We start from the raw sequence: 20,224 nt of genomic DNA on the forward strand, positions 1-20,224 counted from the left end.
CTTTAATCAGCTCCGGTTCTCCACCCACAGACAGCTTGGAGGCGACCAGGACGGTTCAGCTCAACATGCTCTGCAACTTTTTATAACAATTTGTTATATTGCATCCTGTTTGCTCACTGTGGTGTACGTAGAGAAACAATTATAATGGAGATACATTCACATCCCACTCTGACAGTAAGACGCACTTCTGATTTTGGTTGGTTGGTGGTTTCTGTGTTTGAAAATTTGGGTCACCTTGTGCAGCGTTAACACGACGGTGGTGTGGAAAACCCCCACCCCTGACCTTCCCCCTCAAAACTACATGAGCCCAACTACAGAGGAGGGTACGATTTCAAAGACCTGGCTTCATCCAGACATGCATCATCTGTTTTAGTACACCAGTTGACCTGCGATCTTTGTCCAGGTACAGAGGTTCAGAGATAAAGGTCACAGGTGAAGTATGCATCACTATTGCATGGACAAAACCTGTGTGGAGAGGAGGGCTGGAAAAAGGGAGGAAGGAAGAATGAACATGGAAAGAGAAGAAGCACTAAAATAGTCTGTGTCCCCTGGGAAAACAGCCCACTGTTCTTTTGAAGTTAATTTGGATTTTTAAAAGGCAGTTTGTAGTTTCTGCCTGCTTCTCCGCCTCCTGCTCACTAACAAGCAGCAGATTGAGAGATCTACTGTATGCTGCCAGAAGTGATTTAAAATGCTGTCGGAAATATTTCCACAGGGACTCATTTTAGGCATCATGGCTCCCCAAGACAAACGTGGCTAAATGCAATATTTGTTGCAGTCACAAATTCATAGTCAGCACAAAGAAAATCCGTGATTTAGTCAGACCAGGCTACAGTAACCTGTCCCCTCCTCTTGTGTTCTCATATTACAGGACTCATATGAAGGAATAGTTATATATTTTCGGAAATATGCTTCACCATCTGTTTGAATCAGACTTACAGAAACTGATTTCAGTTTCAACATGTTCTGACCCAAACAGCTGCTATAGTGTGCAGCACAGGTGAGCTCATGCTATATATAATATGGAAGATCGATGGTGCTGCAGAAAAAGGCTGGTGAAAATAAGTAAAATGTGCACTCACAATGAATATTGATCTTTGCTGACTATCAAGACGCACCTCATACAATCCCCAAACCAACTTCAAAAAACCTGAACTATCCCTTTAACACACAGCCATTAGGTTATCGTTTGATATAGATTGATAGTGTTGCTGAGATTGGGCATCAGCTCCTCTATGACCTTCACAATAAGACTCTGCAGAGGTCCCCGGAGACGTTGTATATTTGCAGATGCATAATTACAGCTCAGGTCTACAGCCCTGGTTCGAAGCTGGACTTCTGTTTCCTCTGATTTCAAGGTTCCACTCTCATCTCGACTGTGTTTTCATGCACAGAGGTAAGTGGAATAAATCAGGTTAAGGCAGGAAATCAGAGAATACGTTTAAGCACATGCACTGCAGTAACCTAGTTACAGTAAAACCTGGGATTTCATGCTCTGATCGTATTTCTTCCAAACCGCCTGACATATTTTTGGACTACAGCAAATAAAGTGAAATGTTGAATTACTTTAAGGGCTAGTTCACAGTGACATCTGGATTTTCACCAAAGCTGTGGGCAGCTTCAACATTTCAATCCTGATTAATTAGTTTATCTGCTGTATGTGTTTGGGGAAATCATCAGAATTATTTTTTTGCAGTATGTGTCCATACGTCAATTTGCTTGACAAATCATTTCTTATTTTAATGATATTTTTAAAATGGCAGAATCAGTGACAGTATAAAGAATGGACAGTGTGTGAGTGACGTCCTCCACAGGTTTCTGGAGAGACGTTTTGAAGCTCAAAATCTCTGCTGCCATTTTGGCTGTCCAGCCTCCCGGCTAATCTAAAAATCGGCAAAGACGTGGATCATCAGTGGACCTGGGGTGAACTGAATGACATCTGAGTACCCAAACAGGTCACCTGTAATGGCATCCACCTGTCAATCAAAGCGTCCATGCTGTTAATCCTGCATACCTTTAAGCCTTAATATAATGTGAACAGGTGAGTTGTATATAAATTCACCCTCAGTACAGTTGTCATGAACGGGGAAATTAACTATAGAGACCAAAACTGTTTTTTGTACCAGGCTGTAAACATGTTTATTTCTGCTGTGAAGTTGGACATTTGGACATGAAGACTGTTTGAGGAACTGCAGTTTTTAGCGCTGTCACATAGGTTTCACTTCACAGCCATGCCGGTTGAGACGGGCTCGTCTGCACAGCTTGTTTCTGCTGCATTCACTCAAATGAAAATACACAGATCTAATATGGATGAGGGACCAGAGCAGTAAATACTGCGGCTCTGCTCGGCTGTTGTCATTCAGTGAATCAGCTGAGGTTAGATGGACATTGACAGTAAACTATGACAAGCATTTTGTTTCTTAGATGTACCACTGAGACTTTCAAGGCGTCTATTAAAATCATCTGTTCGCAGCTTAATTAGCAGGGCTGGACTGTTTGGATTATTATTATTTTTAAAGAAAAATGTTCACCTCTTTTAGATCCAGCATTTGTTCATGTCCGTCCATGAGTGTGTGTATTTGTGTGTTTGTGTGCAGTACACCACCTGCCATCGTCCCAGCTCATTTCCCAACACAAAGTGGACTGTAATGAGCTCTGCATTATAGTCAACTACATGAAACCCGTCAGGTCATTACCTACACACACACACGCACACACACACACACACACACACACACACACACACACACACACACACACACACACACACACACACACACACACACACACACACACACACCATCCCTGCTGCTGGTGCATTAAACCTTGCAGTTTATTTCAGTCAGATCTCAGGTTTGGACTGAAAAAGACACAGAGACTTCAAACTACCATCTGCAACCTCCCAAAAATCCACACACACACACGCATGTACACACACACACACACACACACACACACACACACACACACACACACACACACTCAGCAGCACAGCCGTCCCTGCGCTGTGGCAAGGCGCTGGGTGGAACAGTACACTGGGGAGAGGCAAACCGTCTGCTCCGGGTGCCTGCGACATTCCTCCAGCTCCATTGTCACATTGCTTCACTCCTCACACATCATTATCCCAGCAGCTGTTACTTCACAGCACAGCAAGACCAACACACACATCAGTACACATTAGCTAGCCATAGCTGCACTCTGTGACAGCAAAAGTACAGAACTATTGTTCAGTTCAGCACAATCCAACATGCCGGACCTGCAGTAAAGTCACTGCAGGTGTCTGAAATATGTTAAACACTTCAAACAGACTGTCCCTGTGAGGCTGTGTTTCAAGCTGCATACTAACATCAGCATGTTCACCATGTTCATTATTCAGGTTACTGTCTTAGCATGCTAACATTTTCTAAGTAGGTCGAAAGACAAAGTACAGCTAAGGCTGATGAATGTCATTTCTTTTCAAAGCACTTGATCATAAACCAAATCAAAATGTTGACCCACTGAAGCCAGAGGAAAAGTCAAAGGATTATTAAAGTAATCCCACTTCACCCTGAACGGGACATGAACGTCTTGTACCAAATGTCACGGCAATCTATCCAATAGTCGTCAAGACATTTCAAAAGCAGAAATGTCAATCTCACAGTGGCGCTAGACACAAAGTCAGTGGATCACCACCAAAGTCATTAGGATTCACCATCTGAGAACCAGAAGTTTTTGTTTGAAATTTCATGGAAATCCATCATGTCGTAGCTGTGTTATTTCAGTCTTGACCAAAGAGGTGGATGGACCCCAAAATGTACGCACTTCACAAATGGTCTCAAACAGGTTCTGCGTCCCAAACACACACACACACACACGCATGCATCGCTGTTAGGCTGATCACTTTGTCTATGAATGCACCTCAGATAAGGTTTCTGGCCACTGACCGCAGTTTCTAGGCTGCAGGTGGGGGTGGGGGATAGACACTGACAGCATGTGGCTGTGCTTTGGTGTTCGAATGCGAACACAAGCAGCCTTTCAGCAGGTTCACTCCAACTGTGGACTCATTCACCCTCTCATGAGGCTCTGAAAGTATGCAGGCTATGAGCAACGCTCATCTGCTGTTTCATCCACTTCTATAATATGGGCCTGTCATCAGAAAATTGTCTCAAGGCTAAAGTCATTTTGTGTGTGACGACAATGCTTGTTGCCAGCACTTACTTGTGTGTGCTTCCAGAAGAGTATATGTAAAGCATGATGACACATAACTACTCAAACTTTACAGCTCTGAAGTGTTAAACTTGTTGGAATGATTACATCCAACATCATTAAAAGAAATAAAACATACACAGCAGAGAATCACTAGGGAGGAAAGTTTAGAAAACTGTGATTAATGTAGCTTAACTATTTGGAGGTGCCATATGTGTGTGTGAGAGAGGGAGGGATGCAATGAATATGGTCCACAAACTCAAACAATACATATCACCCACCACACACACGCTGCTGAAGTTGGCTTGAATTAGTTGTGTCCTTGAAATGAAACGTGGGATCTCATTTATGTGGTGATTGTTTGTGCAGCTCATTAAAAAGTGAATAAACCCGCAGCGGAGCAGAGGGGAGCATCTGGATCAACTCCACCACCAGCAGCAGCAGGGATACGGAGCTCTGGCCGCTGTAGCTGAAGGGAAATCAGAGCGATTATTTTGAAGTATTGGAGCCTTCCAATTGTAAGTCCATACACTCATTGGAAAGTGTTTTTCTAGTGTGTTTTTGCAAATTTCGAACCTGCTCATTACTGACAATCTGCCAATTGATTTTGATATCTGTTGGGCTGATGGCGGCGGTTCATATCGACAGGAACTATCAAGTCAATCCTATAAATTTCCTATAAGAGTTTTTGGCAAACAATACGAAGATGAAAGCACTGATGAGCACCAAGAAAGGGAACATCATCAAGGACTGAGTGGTTCACATTATTAATTCTAACAGAATCCACTACTGTCAGTTGCCAGCTCACCCTTAACCCACCTCAATACATGTTTTCAATACAGCCATCCTTTTTGACCTGATTAGTGTTGAAGGGAAGATCAGGTGGTCACGAAGTCACAACCCTAACACAATAAGTTTGGACTTTCTCTTTCTTTAGTTTGGCATGTTTTCTTCATTGAATGCTGACAGGTGAAGAGGCAGACAGGAAAACGGGGTGGGGAGGGGGTGGGGTGTGACATGCAAAGGTCGCCAGCTGGAATCCAACTGGCCACAGTTGCGCCAACGCACCATGTGCTGAGACAATCAGTTACCAGAGCGCTCCTAGAGTTTCTCTTTAAGAATCACTGTGAATATCCACAATCAATGTCAGTGTCAGTGTCTTACTCGGAACCACAAAGTTGGAAGCCAAACTGATTCATCAGTTTACCAATACGAAGACGAAAGCACCGACGAGCACCAAGGGAGGGGATGAAATCAAGGATTGAGTGGATCACATTATTTATTCTAACAGAATTCACTACTGTCACTTGCCAGCTCACCCTTAACCTGCCTAAATACATTTTTTTCAATACAGCCATCCTCTATTTACTCCTCTTTGTATCCTCCATCCTATCGCCACACAGCCTCGTCCCCGCTGAGTGTTCTGCCACCTCTTATTGTGTGTTTCAGCCCCTCCTTTAACACTCTGCCTCCATCTCTCTATCATTTACCCCAACCAGCGCCACAGGCCTCAGCTGTCGGCCGTTAGTATTCCTGCTGCCAAGGCTCTGGACCACAGGGAGTCCTGGCGGCCACACAATCACACACACACACACACCCACACACACACTCTAACAGCCTTCACCTTCCTCATCTGGCATCCCTCAGGCAAAGGCTGATTCTGTGTTTTGTGCATATTTGTCGATGAGCACAGCTCCAGCGACAGACTAACAGGCCAGGCATTTTCACTCTTGCTCATTTGGTATTTTATCCATTATTTTCTCCTTCTCATTTCCCTTGCAGTAATGTTCCTGCACTAATACAAGGTTTGCATTATTGATGAAGCTGCCACCTTCCTCCTCCCCCCATCTGTAAGGGCAGAGGGATGGAGGAGCGGAGGAGATGGATGGTGGATGGAAAGAAGGGTTTGAGGAATTAGGAAACAGGCGAGTTAAAGAATGAGGGGTGCTGGATAGAAGAATGTATGGATGTATGGTTCAATGGGTGGGAGGATGGATGGATTGATGGGTAGATAGATGAGTGGATGGATGGATGGATGGATGGATGGATGGATGGATGGATGGATGGATGGATGGATGGATGGATGGATGGACAGGCTGGAAAGAAGCCTGGATTGTCTGTTTGTCTGACCCCCCCAGGATGCCAGACAGGCCATATAGGCATTGCTTACCGAGCATGGATTTAAGCCATATGGTGCAACTTCGGGAGGGGTTCCTAACACACACACATACACACCCACACACACTCACTAACTAAACAAAAGCATGAATGTGCTGAGTAACTTTAATTCTGATGTGTCTTGCGGAAATTCGGGAACTAGATGAAAAGTCGGGGATAGAAAAGGTCAACAGGTCAACTTGTTGTCAAGAGATTGTGATCTTGGCCAAAGTGTTGGACAGATGGATCCACAGATGATCCAAAGCCACCACAAGGCTGAGGCCAAAAAAAGAAAGAAGAAAATCCCCCCCAAAATGGCAGGTCTTTCTCCAAGAATCCCGTTAAGCTTGCAATGTTTTAGTCTCATGTGACGATCTAAGTCTTATAATGTGATCATAAATGCTGAGCCACATGGCAGACATACATGTTGGACCCACAATCACAGCTAGCTTTCTTTCACACCTTGCATGACATATAGACTTCACTGGTCCACCTGACAACAACATTATTCATCTACATGTTAAAGGCTGCTCTGTCCTTATAAGGCTTAACATCACAGACAAAACAAGATGTCGTCGTGCTTAACTAGTCTGATATCATGTCTGATCTTAGCGACCTGCAGAATGGCCTCTGGATAGAAAAAAAAACTCACTTCTTTATTTAAATGACAATAATTTGTTTTTCAGAATTCTAAGACCTGTAGTAGTCTGTTAAACCACATTTCTGTTAACTACAGGCACACAGGTCACATCCACAGCAACAATACAACTGCATAATGTTGAACGTTTAAAATTGGCCAGTGGGACTGATCATGAAGCTGTCCTTTATTTTGTCTTTCATGCTTTTGTACAGCCTTGTTACTGTGTGCATCTTTTTGGAGTGTTATTCAAATATTTGTACTTATTCCACACATAGTTTAGTAGCTAATAACCTTTGAATGCTTCTAGTTTTGATCTTATTAACTATTTGTCTCTCTTTCCTATCCTGTGTGTGTGTGGAGCTGCTGCATACATTTTCCCTCACGGGCATAAATCAAGCTGTGGTGAATTGAATTAAAAACTGCTCACTGATACAGAGACATTAAGGTCACAGTTAAATGGAAGCCAGAGCGTCTCTTTCCTATGTCATGTGATGGATCTACGAGGAAAACACAGGGTGTGGGTCGGGTTAGTTACAAGAGTGCTTTAAACAAAATCCTTCAGATGTGATTGGATCACTCAAAATGGTGTGATACAAACTGCAGATAACTTGATCTTCACCTGTACCCTCCTCACTGCATTGTTAGATCAGGAAGAGGAGGACAAGGATGATTCTTCCTTCACCTAACTCTGCTGTCCACTGCAGCTTTACATGATGGGCGAGGTTAGCAAGTCAGACTAAATCACATTTGAGTGTATAAATCAATGTAGCCACCCCTGGGTTGAAGATGTTAAAGTACTTTTACAGGAAGAAAAAGGAGATCTAAAAATACTAATCTGTTTCTTCAGTCTTTTTGCCTCTGATATTATCTCTCTAGAGGCTGGCTACCCACTTTGCCCATATGCCCAGCTCCAGTTCTGGCACGACACGTGCTCCACTCCCCATCAGCATTCACCTGTCTCGGGCCCTCCTCTTCCAGGTGGTCCAAAACGCCTGTGGTACAAACACTACCACTCCCCCAGTGTTCTGAGCTCACAGTCTGAGCTGCCCAGGTAACAAGCTACGCTCTCATTGGCTAATGAGGCTAAAAAAAGTTTTGATCTAGTTTCATTTAAATTATAGATAATGACAATAATACAGTAAGTGCAGATTTGTGTAGATTCTGATCTAAGCAGTAACTGTGTAATCATCACTCTGCCACCTCTGACATCCATCTACACCTATGGATTTCACACACACTCTTTCATCTAACAGATACGCAAAAATAAACGTGTGTCAGTGTCTGGCATACTCACCGAAATCAGCGAGTTTGAGCTCTCCAGTGTCGCTGATGAGCAGGTTTTGCGGTTTCAGGTCGCGGTGAAGGATGTACCTCTGGTGGATGTAGGACAGGCCTCTCAGTAACTGGAACAGGAACAGCTAGAAAACAGCAAACAGAAGAGAAAGAACTATTTTTACAGGAGTATATTTAACTATGACATATCTCTGTGTACAAACAGCATGGTGGAGACACAGCAGGTAAAGAGGGCATATTTTTCTTCATCACACTGGATAAATTACATGAATATCAATACTCCTTTAAACACCATCCTCCCATTAGTCTCTGCCTGAATCTACATCTCAATGCGGCGCATTAAACCTGAGCAGCTGTTGACTGCAGAGATGTGTGAAATAAGCCATCCATCAGTAAGGTAGGGTCTGTGACTTCATTCCAGTGTGAAAAGGAGCAGGCATGAATCCCACATGTTATTTACAAATAGTTCAATGTAGTGCTGTCTCTCTCACAAAGGCGTAAACACCAGAATCAATACTGAGCCATCAGTCAAGAACACCGCCATGGCTGGATTATTGAACAGCGATCAAACAGATGAGACGTTACGACGCCCATCTGATTTCACAGCTGGGAACTGCTGCATTAACTGCACAGAGTGAAAATAAGTAGTAAATGAAGCTGTCTGTTCCTGCTTCAAAATGACCCCTTGTGTACAAATTGTGTCTTATGATGTATTTTATCAATTTAGCTTAATGCAGAAGGGTGTATTTTGTATGACAGGGGTGTTTTAGAAAGTGGTAAGAAAAGAGAAAGGTGACAGCAGAAATGTATGGGGGTGTGACAGACTGGAGCTGAACATACAGAGCTGGGCGGGGCCGCTGTCTCCTTTTTCCATTTTGTGTGAAGGGCAGCGAATCGATCGCACAGAGCATGACAGGAGTGCTGACAGCAGGGGACGCGAAGGCAGCGCAGCAAGAAAAGTTCAAATCAGCTGACTTTGACCCAGAGGGGTTGAAAAGAAAAAACATCAACAATGTGTTGCCAAGTCCAATCTGAGCCATTAAGCAGAGGACAGTTGTTGACCTGTTGTGTTTAATATTGAGGATTATCGATAAGATATCATTGATTGACTATCGGAATTGTGATGGATTGACCCTTTTATGCAAGTGTATGATGGATTCTAGTACTGTGGCTCAGCAGTTTGTGCTGAGGTCAATGAAGTCTCTTGTTGAGTTTCTTTTCTCTGTATTTCTGAAAAACACTGAAGTTTACTATCCACATTTAAGATAAATACACACATATCGCTAGAAGTGAAATTTCAAAGCTGTCACATGACTATATGTAAGGTGAAAGTGATCACTTGTAGTGATGAACGCAGAGCGCTTAACTTCTCTCGGCTCATTTTGGTTTTCCGGTCCACAACTCCACTCCCATCAACCTCGTTTCCAGCAGCAGGCAGCTGTATTCAGTGAAGGATAAACCAAGTGTGTACAAGCTGCACAGCACCAAACAGCAGACTATCACATTTAGGGAGTAGCTGGAAAGCTAGTGGAGCATTTAGCAGCTAGAGAGACAGATATTTCACTCAGGAGTTGGTGGAGACCAAAAACAGACTGTAATTGTGCTGTTAATTAGATATTTTAAAATGGATTAGCTTGTTCTGTAGCCAGCCTCAAGTGGGCCAAGTGGCCAAAAACATAATGCAGCCGTGCAGAAAATTAAAGCACATTTCCCATTAAATTATACCAGTGCTCTTAAGCAGGATATCGACTCACAGCCCATTCTAATATCAATTATCATGACCTGGCTCTGAGAGTCATGGAAAAAGGGAGTCCACACCATGTACGTTTGTTTAAACAATTCTTTATTAAATCAAATTAAACCAAATTAGACCAAATTAAACAATCATAAAGGATTTGAAGTTATGGAGTGTGTAGGAGCAGTGGTATTAGTGGTGTAGGGTGAGCATGAGTGAGAAGTGTGAGTGTGCCAGTGTTGACAGTGTGAAACAAAAGCCACCCACAACAACCGAAAGCATCAAACCAAACCAAACTAAACCAAACCAACCCTGACTGGGGACAGAGGAGCCCAGAACGAGGCAGAGCCGGAGAGAGTTTAGAGAAGAGAGTGAGCACCTGGCTGCAGTGGCATAAATACTCTAATCCAAAGTAATGTAATAGAAAACACCTGCAAACAGAGAAACCACACCCAGGAGAGGAGGAGGAAGGGACACACTCAGAGGATGCCACATAGGGCATCACACACTTTAACAGCTCAGTAGGAGTAATCACTGTTGTCTCAACATGTCTACACCCTGTCCAATCTTAAATCTGTTGAGCTGGTAATGTTTAAGCTGAGACGGTTTTGGGATTGTGGGATACGGTGTTCATTTAAGGGCACTGACAAACATGTTTTGCATGATTTCGACTTATACTTGGCGTTGAATCAACTTTTTAAAATAAAACAGTGTTCCAGTTTGACTTTTTCTCTTTGTTGAACTTTCAAAGAAAACTGCAGATCAATGACAGTCATTTGTTTAAAACCATTAAAGTATTTTAAAAGCAGCAGCCCTGAATCCTGCAGGACTTCACTGACACAAACAGCAACTAGCAAATTCATTCATAAAAAGAAAAAAAGAAAACACTCATGAAAATGCATGAATGCACTTTTGCTGATGCATCATATGAATAAAGATTAAACTCGTTTGAATTTACATTTTCACAGCCAATTATCTTACTACTGAAATTAAACACAGCTCCCCAACATGCCTACGGAGCTCACAAACCAAACATAGTTTTTAATATTCATACTGCATAAAGTGTATCCTCTGCTGTCTGTATGAGCTTTCAAAAATAAAAAATCCAAAATCTTAATATGTTCCAAAAGTCAGAGCTACATTAAACTTGTTTTGTTTTCCCTCTGAGATGTGGCAGTTCTGCAGCCTCCCCCCCTGCAGACATGTCAATCAGCGAATAATGAGGCGTACGCGACCCAGCCTTCAATTTGATTCCAATTCCAGCATTCCCCTCTCATTTCTCTCCTCTCACTGATACTATAGTCTCGGCCAATTAAGCTGATTGAAGCACCGTGGAGTCCAATCAGGTACGAGCCCTGTCTGGCATCTGGAGTCACCGGGTCAACAGTTTAGTATTCCTGCACTCAGCGGGTGAGAGATGAACTGCGGTGCAGAAAATTAGCATGGGAAATGTGTGTTTACTCATGTATATCAAAACACACTTCTGAAAGCCCCTCGCCTGGTTAGTGTGAGTGCACAGTAATAGAAAGAAGGAAATAATCACACTTTTATTCTCTTCAGTCAGCTCTTCAATTCAAACATCAAACCGTTCTTTAAAGAAGCTTTTTTTTTCTGTTTGGCTTCAAATGAAACAGCCCGGCTCCATTTGCATTTTGATATTCGAGGAAAAGTGAGGTGGAGGTTATTGAGATAGACAATAGTAATACTGTATGCTGGCTTCAAAATGGCCAGTTTTCATCTTAAATTATGTAGATCCAGTCAATAATTGGCCACATTTCTACTCCTGCACACTTCAAAAAGGAAAAGGAGGCATACGTCACCATTCTTCTTACAAGTCAAACAGGCTCAGTGTGATCAGTGGTGAACGTTTGGCTTGTTGACAGACATCTGCTTGCCAGACAGAGCTCATCCAACTATGATAAGTGACTGAGAGAAGTCCATCTGTCCCTCTGGGTAAATGTATTGAAAGGAACCCTGTAGTTTAAGGTGTGACCGCACCAATTAACCACGAGATGAGAGAGAGAGCTGGAAAGTAAAGACAGGAGAGAGGCGGGCAAAAAGGCTGAAAATAAAAAGAGACAACAAAATCCACCAGCAGATAAAAAAAAAAAACTATATAGAAGCAACAACATCACTTTTATCATCAACAGCATCCCGGCGGCTTTGAAAAGGGATGTCACTCATTCTAAAGGAATCAGTTTTTTGCTGAAATAGGTTTTGTTAGACGAGGCTGGCTGCATGAACAGATAATGAATGGCAACATAGTAAAAAAATGTTAGAGTCATTGAAGATATATCTTCATATGAAAAGTTATATTTGCCAACAAGTTACTACTGTTCAGCAATAAACACTTAAAATGTCCTTATAGCTGTTTTTAAATACATAATAGTGTGTTATGATGTTAGATGGGCTCAAAGTAAAAAGGTGCTGTTGGGGCAACTGACAACAACACAACACAGTTATTACTGGAAAAGTGTGACAAAAGAGAGAGAACAAAAAGTAATAGAGAAGACAAATACTATCAACATAACGGGCAGATATATAGACAAAAACAGCAAGCAGTTATGATGTTGTATTTGATAATATAATGATAAAGGTGCAGGGCTAGAGGTTAGATTAATATAGTGTGTGGTCTGTGTGGGTAATCTGCGTTTAGTGATCCTGGTGTGTGTGGTAGAACGGAGATATGTGTGGTGGAAAGAAAGAAAAGTGTTATACTATATCATTAAGACTTTATATAACACACATACAGTACAGCATAAGGTTTGTTTGAGGGAAGTGTTGTGACATGCACTGGGTACTCTGGGGTCTCACAGATGTATCTTTTGGGAGAGCTTGACCATGTGTAATCTTTTACATATATTACAGATATATCGCATTTCACAACTGAAATATCACTGCAGAAATCCTGGCATTTTACTCTGAATGTTCCTCAACAAAGAAACACACCAACACTACAGGGTCATGTCCAGGCTATAGGTTAATTTAGCTTCTAAGGTCTGTAAATACTACAATACCCGTGAATACAATTCACTGTTGCCATGGAGAAGACACAGGAAAACATTTCTTGTATCGCAGGTTTTCTGTGGTGACAGCCTCGATAGAGCACGTTCAGATCCCCTCAACACTTTCCACAGGCTGATTAGTAATCATCATGAAGAGCTAGCTGATGTTCAAATCAGCGCAGTGGCCCATTAATGTCTAACTTCACCCTGTCATTAGCTGCAGAGCAACAGATATTTAAGCTCAGCGATTGGATGTCTCCTACTGCAGTGCGCTCCAGAACTTGGCTTCCCTTCCAAACTTAAGTAGTGTACAGTCTTGTACCTTTGACTTTTTGTACTTTATAATTTTTTCAATGCAGCGTCTCGTTGTTTCGACTCTCCAGGATAATTCAATATCTTTTCAATGTTGGAAATACTCCAATGGCCATTCTTCACGACCATCATCTGCAGGACAAAAGAACCCTGCTCACCTCTAAAACACACTCACATGAGTAAAACAACTAGATGATAATATACAGTACATCGTCGATCACAATGTATGGTTCTTTCATTGAAGAGAAAATGCCCTGCAGACTCTCCAGTGTGTGTGTGTGTGTGTGTGTGTGTGTGTGTGTGTGTGTGACAGAGTCTCTGTTTAATCATGATGCATTATTAGTTCATAAGTGCAGGAGAAACAAACCGTGAGATCGTAGTTAAATCATTCATTATCATAATCTATCACCTGAGGAGCCACCCTACTGCCTCAACAACAATCCATCACCAGCACACCAATAAACACGCTGCCATTTCTCTAATGATGGAATACTTATTGCCATCGTACCCAAGGCGAGCACAACTCTCCATCAAGATAAGCATTATGAAAAAACGAAATAAATAAATAAATAAAATGTGTAGATTGGATCGGCTGCGTGTTATCTGTCCAGAGAATGGAGTGGGATTTGGCTCTTTGGTATGATATTCAATGTGCAGCGAAGCATAAGGCTATATTTCAAAGTGACAGCGGCACACTGGGGTTCATATAGTTTTCACGAGGACAAAAACAGCAACAGATCACAAGAGGAGAGTAGAGACACTCAGTTAATGTCACGTTAATGTGGAACACACAATAAACTAACAAGCTTCAACATACTCAGGCAGGAGGACTGACTGGGACAAAACCAAACAGAAGTCTTGGTCTTACTAGCAGCAAAACAGAAAGGGGAATGTACACACAGTACTTATTATTATCATTATGATTTTTTTATTGTATGTTGTTCTGTGTTTTCATTGTTAGAATCTTATCAGTAACCTAAATATCCACAGAGAAACACACACACAGTCAGTAAATATAACATAGTATACAGATTGTGATATTTCTTGTGCACAGTGCTAAAAGAGCCTTTATTAAGTAAAAATATTAATACCTGACTGTGTAAATACTGAAGTCAAAAATGTAAATATACTTTAATTGTGAAAACTCAAAGCACTCTTTGTGCAGTAGAATGAACCATATCAGTTTCACTATTATTGATGATGTTTTTGGATTAGTTTTACTGCTGCATTCAAGGACCAGTGTGTAGGATTTGCGGCATCTTACAGTGTAGTTACTGATTACAACACCCTCCCCTCACCTACTGCAGTAGCGGTAACAGGCGCTAAAAAGGTGACTAACTAACTAGTGTTAGTTTGTCCCTTCTGAGCGACTGTAGAAATGTGGTGGTTAAACATGACTCTTGACTGTAGATAAAAGTCTTATTCTAAGGTAACAAAATCAAAACAATTCTTACTTTCAGGTGATCATACTCTAATAAACAGAGTTATGAATATTATATTCTGTAACTAAACCTGACACACTGGATCTTTAATGTGTAAGTTGCATTTTGCTATTTTGCTTACTTTATACTGTATCCTGTTGGCTAGTTTAATCCACAGTAATGCATCTTATTCTGGAATATCATCATATGTTTGTAGCATCACTGTCTGTTATCAGCTTTGTTTTCCGTTTTATAGTTTTCATCTAAACCTCTGCATACTGTAAACGATGTGCATACAAGGCTCATGTACGTCCTGATAAATATGACCTTGTAATCATATTTGACAATATAACCTCACCTCATGATCATGATGAATGATTTGTGCCTCTCAAACAAATAGATGACAGTCCAACAGACATGCTATGCTGATGACATGCTCCAACAGTCGACCTACTTCAACCATAGATATAGCAGGTCATGTGTGGATGACATGCTCAGTCTTATAGTGCAACATAAAATATATACAAGTCATTATATGCCTAACGAGCACTGACATATGCTGTTTTAAAATGAATGAATAATGAATATGTAAGAATAAAAATGTTTTGATTCTTAAGAGAAATTAAATACTGAAAAATAAAACACACAAACAAACAAAAGCATACAGACAGCGTCTCCACAGCGCCTGCCCCCACCACTGAACAATGGTGAAAAAACAGGTTGAACATAACTGCTGACCCTGCTGCAGATATTTCAATCTGGCACAAAGCGGTGGAGCACTTGGAAAAACTGTTTGGCTAAGGTTAGGGAAAGATTGCAGTCTGCCTCTGCTTTGCTGAAATAACTGCAAAGCCACAAGAAGTCCTTTATCAGGTAAGCAAAAAGTCCTTTTTAAGAATTTCAACAAAAAAAAAAAACAAGGCTTTCATTCTCCTGGTGAGGACTTTGTGAACAACTGACTGACAAACTGTGAGACCGATCAACAGATAAACTGAAACCGTCATCCATGTTGGTCTGGTGAAATATTAATTGTCTATGTTATATGAGCTCAAATAAAACCATCATGGTGGAGGACTTCAGCACCGTCAAGGACACCAAACACAAACCTTTGAATCCAGTGATGAATCTCCGAAACAGTGTTTTGCTGAAATGAGTAAAAGTGGTGAAATCATTGAGGAAGAGCTAAAACGCAGCAGTGTTAAATAGAGTGAAAAGGCACCGCCATCTGCCAGCAGGCACGGAAAGAGCCCTAATCTTTTCCACTAAGCATCTGTACAGTGTTGTCCTTAATGGGCTGAATCAAGAGACAGCATCAACGTGCACTGTGGCACCGGCCTCGGAGGACCATAAAGTTCCAGATATGCCCAGAATTGTCTTTGGCTTGTGTTTTAATGGGCAGCTGTGCTGTACTGCAGGGCCTCCATGTGTAAATATAGGACTACTGAAACACCACTGCACAGTCCATAAAGTGTCTTTGATGTCACTCAAATGTTTCTATAGACATGTTTTGAAGTCTGAATTTGTACTGGTACTCAGTGAAGCCACAGAATCTATATTTGTTATAAGACGAGGCTGGATGGAGTGAGGACGAGAGGCATAACCACCTCAGCTGACTGCGATAGGATGAGAGATCTGTCAGTCAAACAAACACACCCCAAAACATGTTCCTCTGTAAGCCTTAACACTGATTCCAACAACCACCATGAAACTAAAGAGCAGTCTAACTAAATACGGCGCTTCTTCCTCAGACTTTTGCTGTGTTTCTTCAAGAGTGGTAATTCCCGTGAAAGCCAAGGAGAGAACTGCAGCACAACGCAACTCATAAAGTCAGGAATTTCTGAGTATAACACTAGGATGATGCACTGCAGCCAGCAAACTGCTGAACAGCAGGGTAACCTCAGACACGTTCCCTTACAGCCTGCGTTGGAAGTGGTGATGTTTCCCCTCAGGCGGATGGACAAACAGCAGATGATATTGTTTGAAGTGTCAGAGCAGAGATTCTTAATCTTTTTATTCATGAGCACCTTAAAATAAAGCAGTCGACTTATTTCTCCTTCATCACGTTACATTATGTATCAATGGGCTGTGATCTATTTCACCACACATACAATGCTCTCTAAACTTTTGAAGTTGTTTCATTTGAAGAATTGTTGCAGCACAAAAAGTGAAAACCAGGTTTCACAAGAATAATGCTGAGACAACAGAAACGCCAGGAGGAAAATAAATATACAGTACATGGAAGTATTTTTAGTTTTCCTATCCCATTAATCAAACACATTCTGTAACTCTCAATGTTTAAACAGCCTAAATGATATTGATGAAGGACCATACAGACTGCTGTGTTTCCAGTACCATATACTAACACCTGCTAATGTAGGTAATGTTTCATAGAAGAAGAAGACTGTCACTTGCAGTAGTGTACATTTATTGAAAAAATAAGTTTTTCTAAAGCAACAGCTCAGTAACGGTAGATAAAGGTCACTGTATGTCATAATATCATTTCCATCACTGTAGGGTACTGGAAAAATACAATTTACTGAGCTTTGAGAATTTTAGATTATTTTCAAATTTGTGCCTTGTTGAAAAAATAAAATAAAATAAAATAAAATTTGAAATGGTTTGGCCCCTCCTCCACTATGTGACTTTGTGTATACTCGCTCAGTCAGCTCTATTACAGTAGATCCTCCAGAATATCCTCTGTACCAGATTGTACCATACCATTTCGTCGCTCTGCATTTGGGCAATCAGCCTTCTCTGTGAAAGCCACAACTCAGTGGAATGCCCTACCTGACGATATAAAGAGCTGCAGCTCCATCAGTACATTTAAAACCAAATTTAAAGCTCTGCTAAAGGATACTCAGCTCTGTAGCCACTGACATTGTGGGTGTATGTTATGTGCTATTGTGTGTAACTTTGTATTTTGTATTATGTGTCCTGTGTGTTTTTGCTTTGTACTGTTTGTTATTGTGCTGTAATATGCTTTAATTGTGTCTGCCGAAGGAACTGCAGATGAAAAGTAGCTGTAAGCTAACTCTGGTGCAGTACATCAAATGGAATCCTTTATGTTTATGTTTATGTTTGATACTGTACATGGTCCCATTAAATGAATTAAATGAAAATGTACCAAAATGTAACTACTCAATACATTGACCAAGTGTGGACAGACAGAGAGAGAGCAGATCTTTATTACTCTGTACTAATTAAAGGGAAAACAGAGGCGGTGTTCAATTGATCCACTAATTGCTCGTCCAGTCAAGAGTGTATTCCAGTCAATGCACCGCAGCTCACAACACTAGAGTAAAAGATGTCATCCTTTGTTTCTCTTATAATGATTCCATCTACCTGACAGGTGTGGCATATCAAGACGCTCTGATTGGCTTTCTCTAATATTTTAACAAAGAGAACTAGTCAATCAGAGGCAGAGGAGGGTGGCTCATGACTTTTTCCATCCTGTTGATGTGACACAGCTATAGTTCAGTGTCTAATAAATGCTTTTCTTCAAGATCAAACTGCACATTTTAGTGACTTTTTATGGTGACCAGTCCAAGACACACCTGTGTGATAATCATTGTTTAATCATAATCTCTGCAAAGGAGAATACACTTGAGACCTTTTGCATGCACAGAAGAAGTCACTTCAACTCGTGAAAAATGGAAGCAGAACAAAAGTGTTATATTTTTGCTGAGAGTACAAAATAAAGTCTGCAGGGAACATTGTGTTTAAATGAAACACTCAACAACTGCTCATAAACTCAATACAGATACTGTACCCACCTACATTAAATAAGTCTCAGCTCTTTAGTATGTCTCTGTGATCCCTCTAACTAGAACTCTTCGTTACTCTTTTCAGGAAGCACATGGAACTTTTTTGTGTGTCAGATGCTGCTGTGATGATCCGTCCTCGATAGTGACATGACACTGATGACTAACGTGCTATCAGCAGCTTAATGTGATTTGTAAGAGCAAATGCTGGCTGTTATTTGGCTTGTAGACATGGTCCGTGGGTGTCAGTTTCCTATTGATGGAGATGTCACTGGGACACGGCCCTTCAGCTGACTGCATATAATCTAATAGGAAGAGCACTTGAGCGGCAGTCTGGATGAGATCATACATAACTGTGTTCAATTACAGCGCTGCTCACAAGCTGCAGTCAAGTACTGTACAGAAAAGTTAATGATGCTGCACAACGGTTTCTGATAGATTTTCACCAGATATCATCGTGTTCAAACAGAAACTTCAGTACGTTTCCAATATTAAACTGCAGAAAACGCGCACACACACACACACACACACACACACACACACACACACACACACACACACACACACACTCTCTGGTTCTTGACCAGTAATTACATTAGCAGTGGGCCTCTGAGTGTGTCTCTGAATGTTAATTTGATCTAGCACCAGTGGAGGCACTAATAGCTTTTTTTTAAATCAGTCACCAAAACAGCCTTCTACCAACTTAAGAACATATCCAGAGTTAAGGGCTTTATGTCCCAAACAGATCAGGAGAAGCTGATCCATGCTTTCATCTCCAGTAGACTTGACTACTGTAATGGTCTTTTGACTGGACTCCCCCAAAAAAGTATCAAACAGCTGCAGCTCATTCAGAATGCAGCAGCTCGAGTTCTGACCAGAACAAAGAGATCAGAACACATCACCCCAGTTCTTAAGTCTTTACACTGGCTCCCAGTTAGCCACAGAATAGATTTTAAAGTTCTGCTACTAGTTTACAAATCACTGAATGGTTTAGGCCCACAATACATAAACGAAATGTTAGTAGAATATAGACCCAGTAGGGCTCTGAGATCTACTGACTCAGGTCAGATAGTGGAGCACAGAGTTCAAACCAGACACGGTGAAGCAGCATTTAGCAGTTATGCTGCTCACAACTGGAACAAACTACCAGCAGGACTGAAATCAGCCCCAACTCTTAGCACTTTTAAATCCAGGTTAAAAACTTTTCTATTTTCACGTGCTTATGGCTGAGCTCTTTTGAAGAACTTTTAAAGAATTTTTAATCATAATCCAGTGATTCGCTTAATGTTTTAAATTGTTTTCAAATTTGCTATTTTAATGATTTTAAATGACATTCTGATGTTTTTAATTAAATTTTCTTCTCTTTTTAATTTTTTATTTCTATTGCTATTGCTTGTCTTAATGTCAAATGTTTTTCCTTGCCTCTGTAAAGCACTATGAATTGCCTTGTGTACGAATTGTGCTATACAAATAAACTTGCCTTGCCTTGCCTTGCCTTGCCTTATGTTGCTGATTAGTAAATAGGAGGATGGTTAGGCGGCTGCACTTCACAGTCAGCCATAAAACACACTAATGTGTGTCGAGTCGTTGCCGACTTCACTGAAACACCAATCAGCTTTGTTCTTTCACTGTGACAACTGATCACATCCTCAGCGCCGATGAAAAGCACACGCTGTATTAACGTTCTATCTGAGATGAGATGAGATGAAATGAGA

The 20,224-nt window shown here is 41.3% G+C and overlaps 1 protein-coding gene across 3 annotated transcripts in view; it reads right to left on the reverse strand.

The window, feature by feature from the left end:
- The window catches only part of cdk14 (cyclin dependent kinase 14), a 194,931-nt gene that overhangs the window by 94,423 nt on the left and 80,284 nt on the right, over positions 1–20,224 (reverse strand). For all 3 annotated transcript variants that reach the window (XM_019279270.2, XM_019279271.2, XM_010739115.3), the window contains one exon: positions 8,277–8,400. In XM_019279270.2, the coding sequence (XP_019134815.1) occupies positions 8,277–8,400 (124 nt within the window). The remainder of the gene's footprint in view (positions 1–8,276; positions 8,401–20,224) is intronic.

Source organism: Larimichthys crocea, chromosome XIII (genome assembly GCF_000972845.2).
Source record: "Larimichthys crocea isolate SSNF chromosome XIII, L_crocea_2.0, whole genome shotgun sequence".
NCBI lineage: Eukaryota > Metazoa > Chordata > Actinopteri > Sciaenidae > Larimichthys > Larimichthys crocea.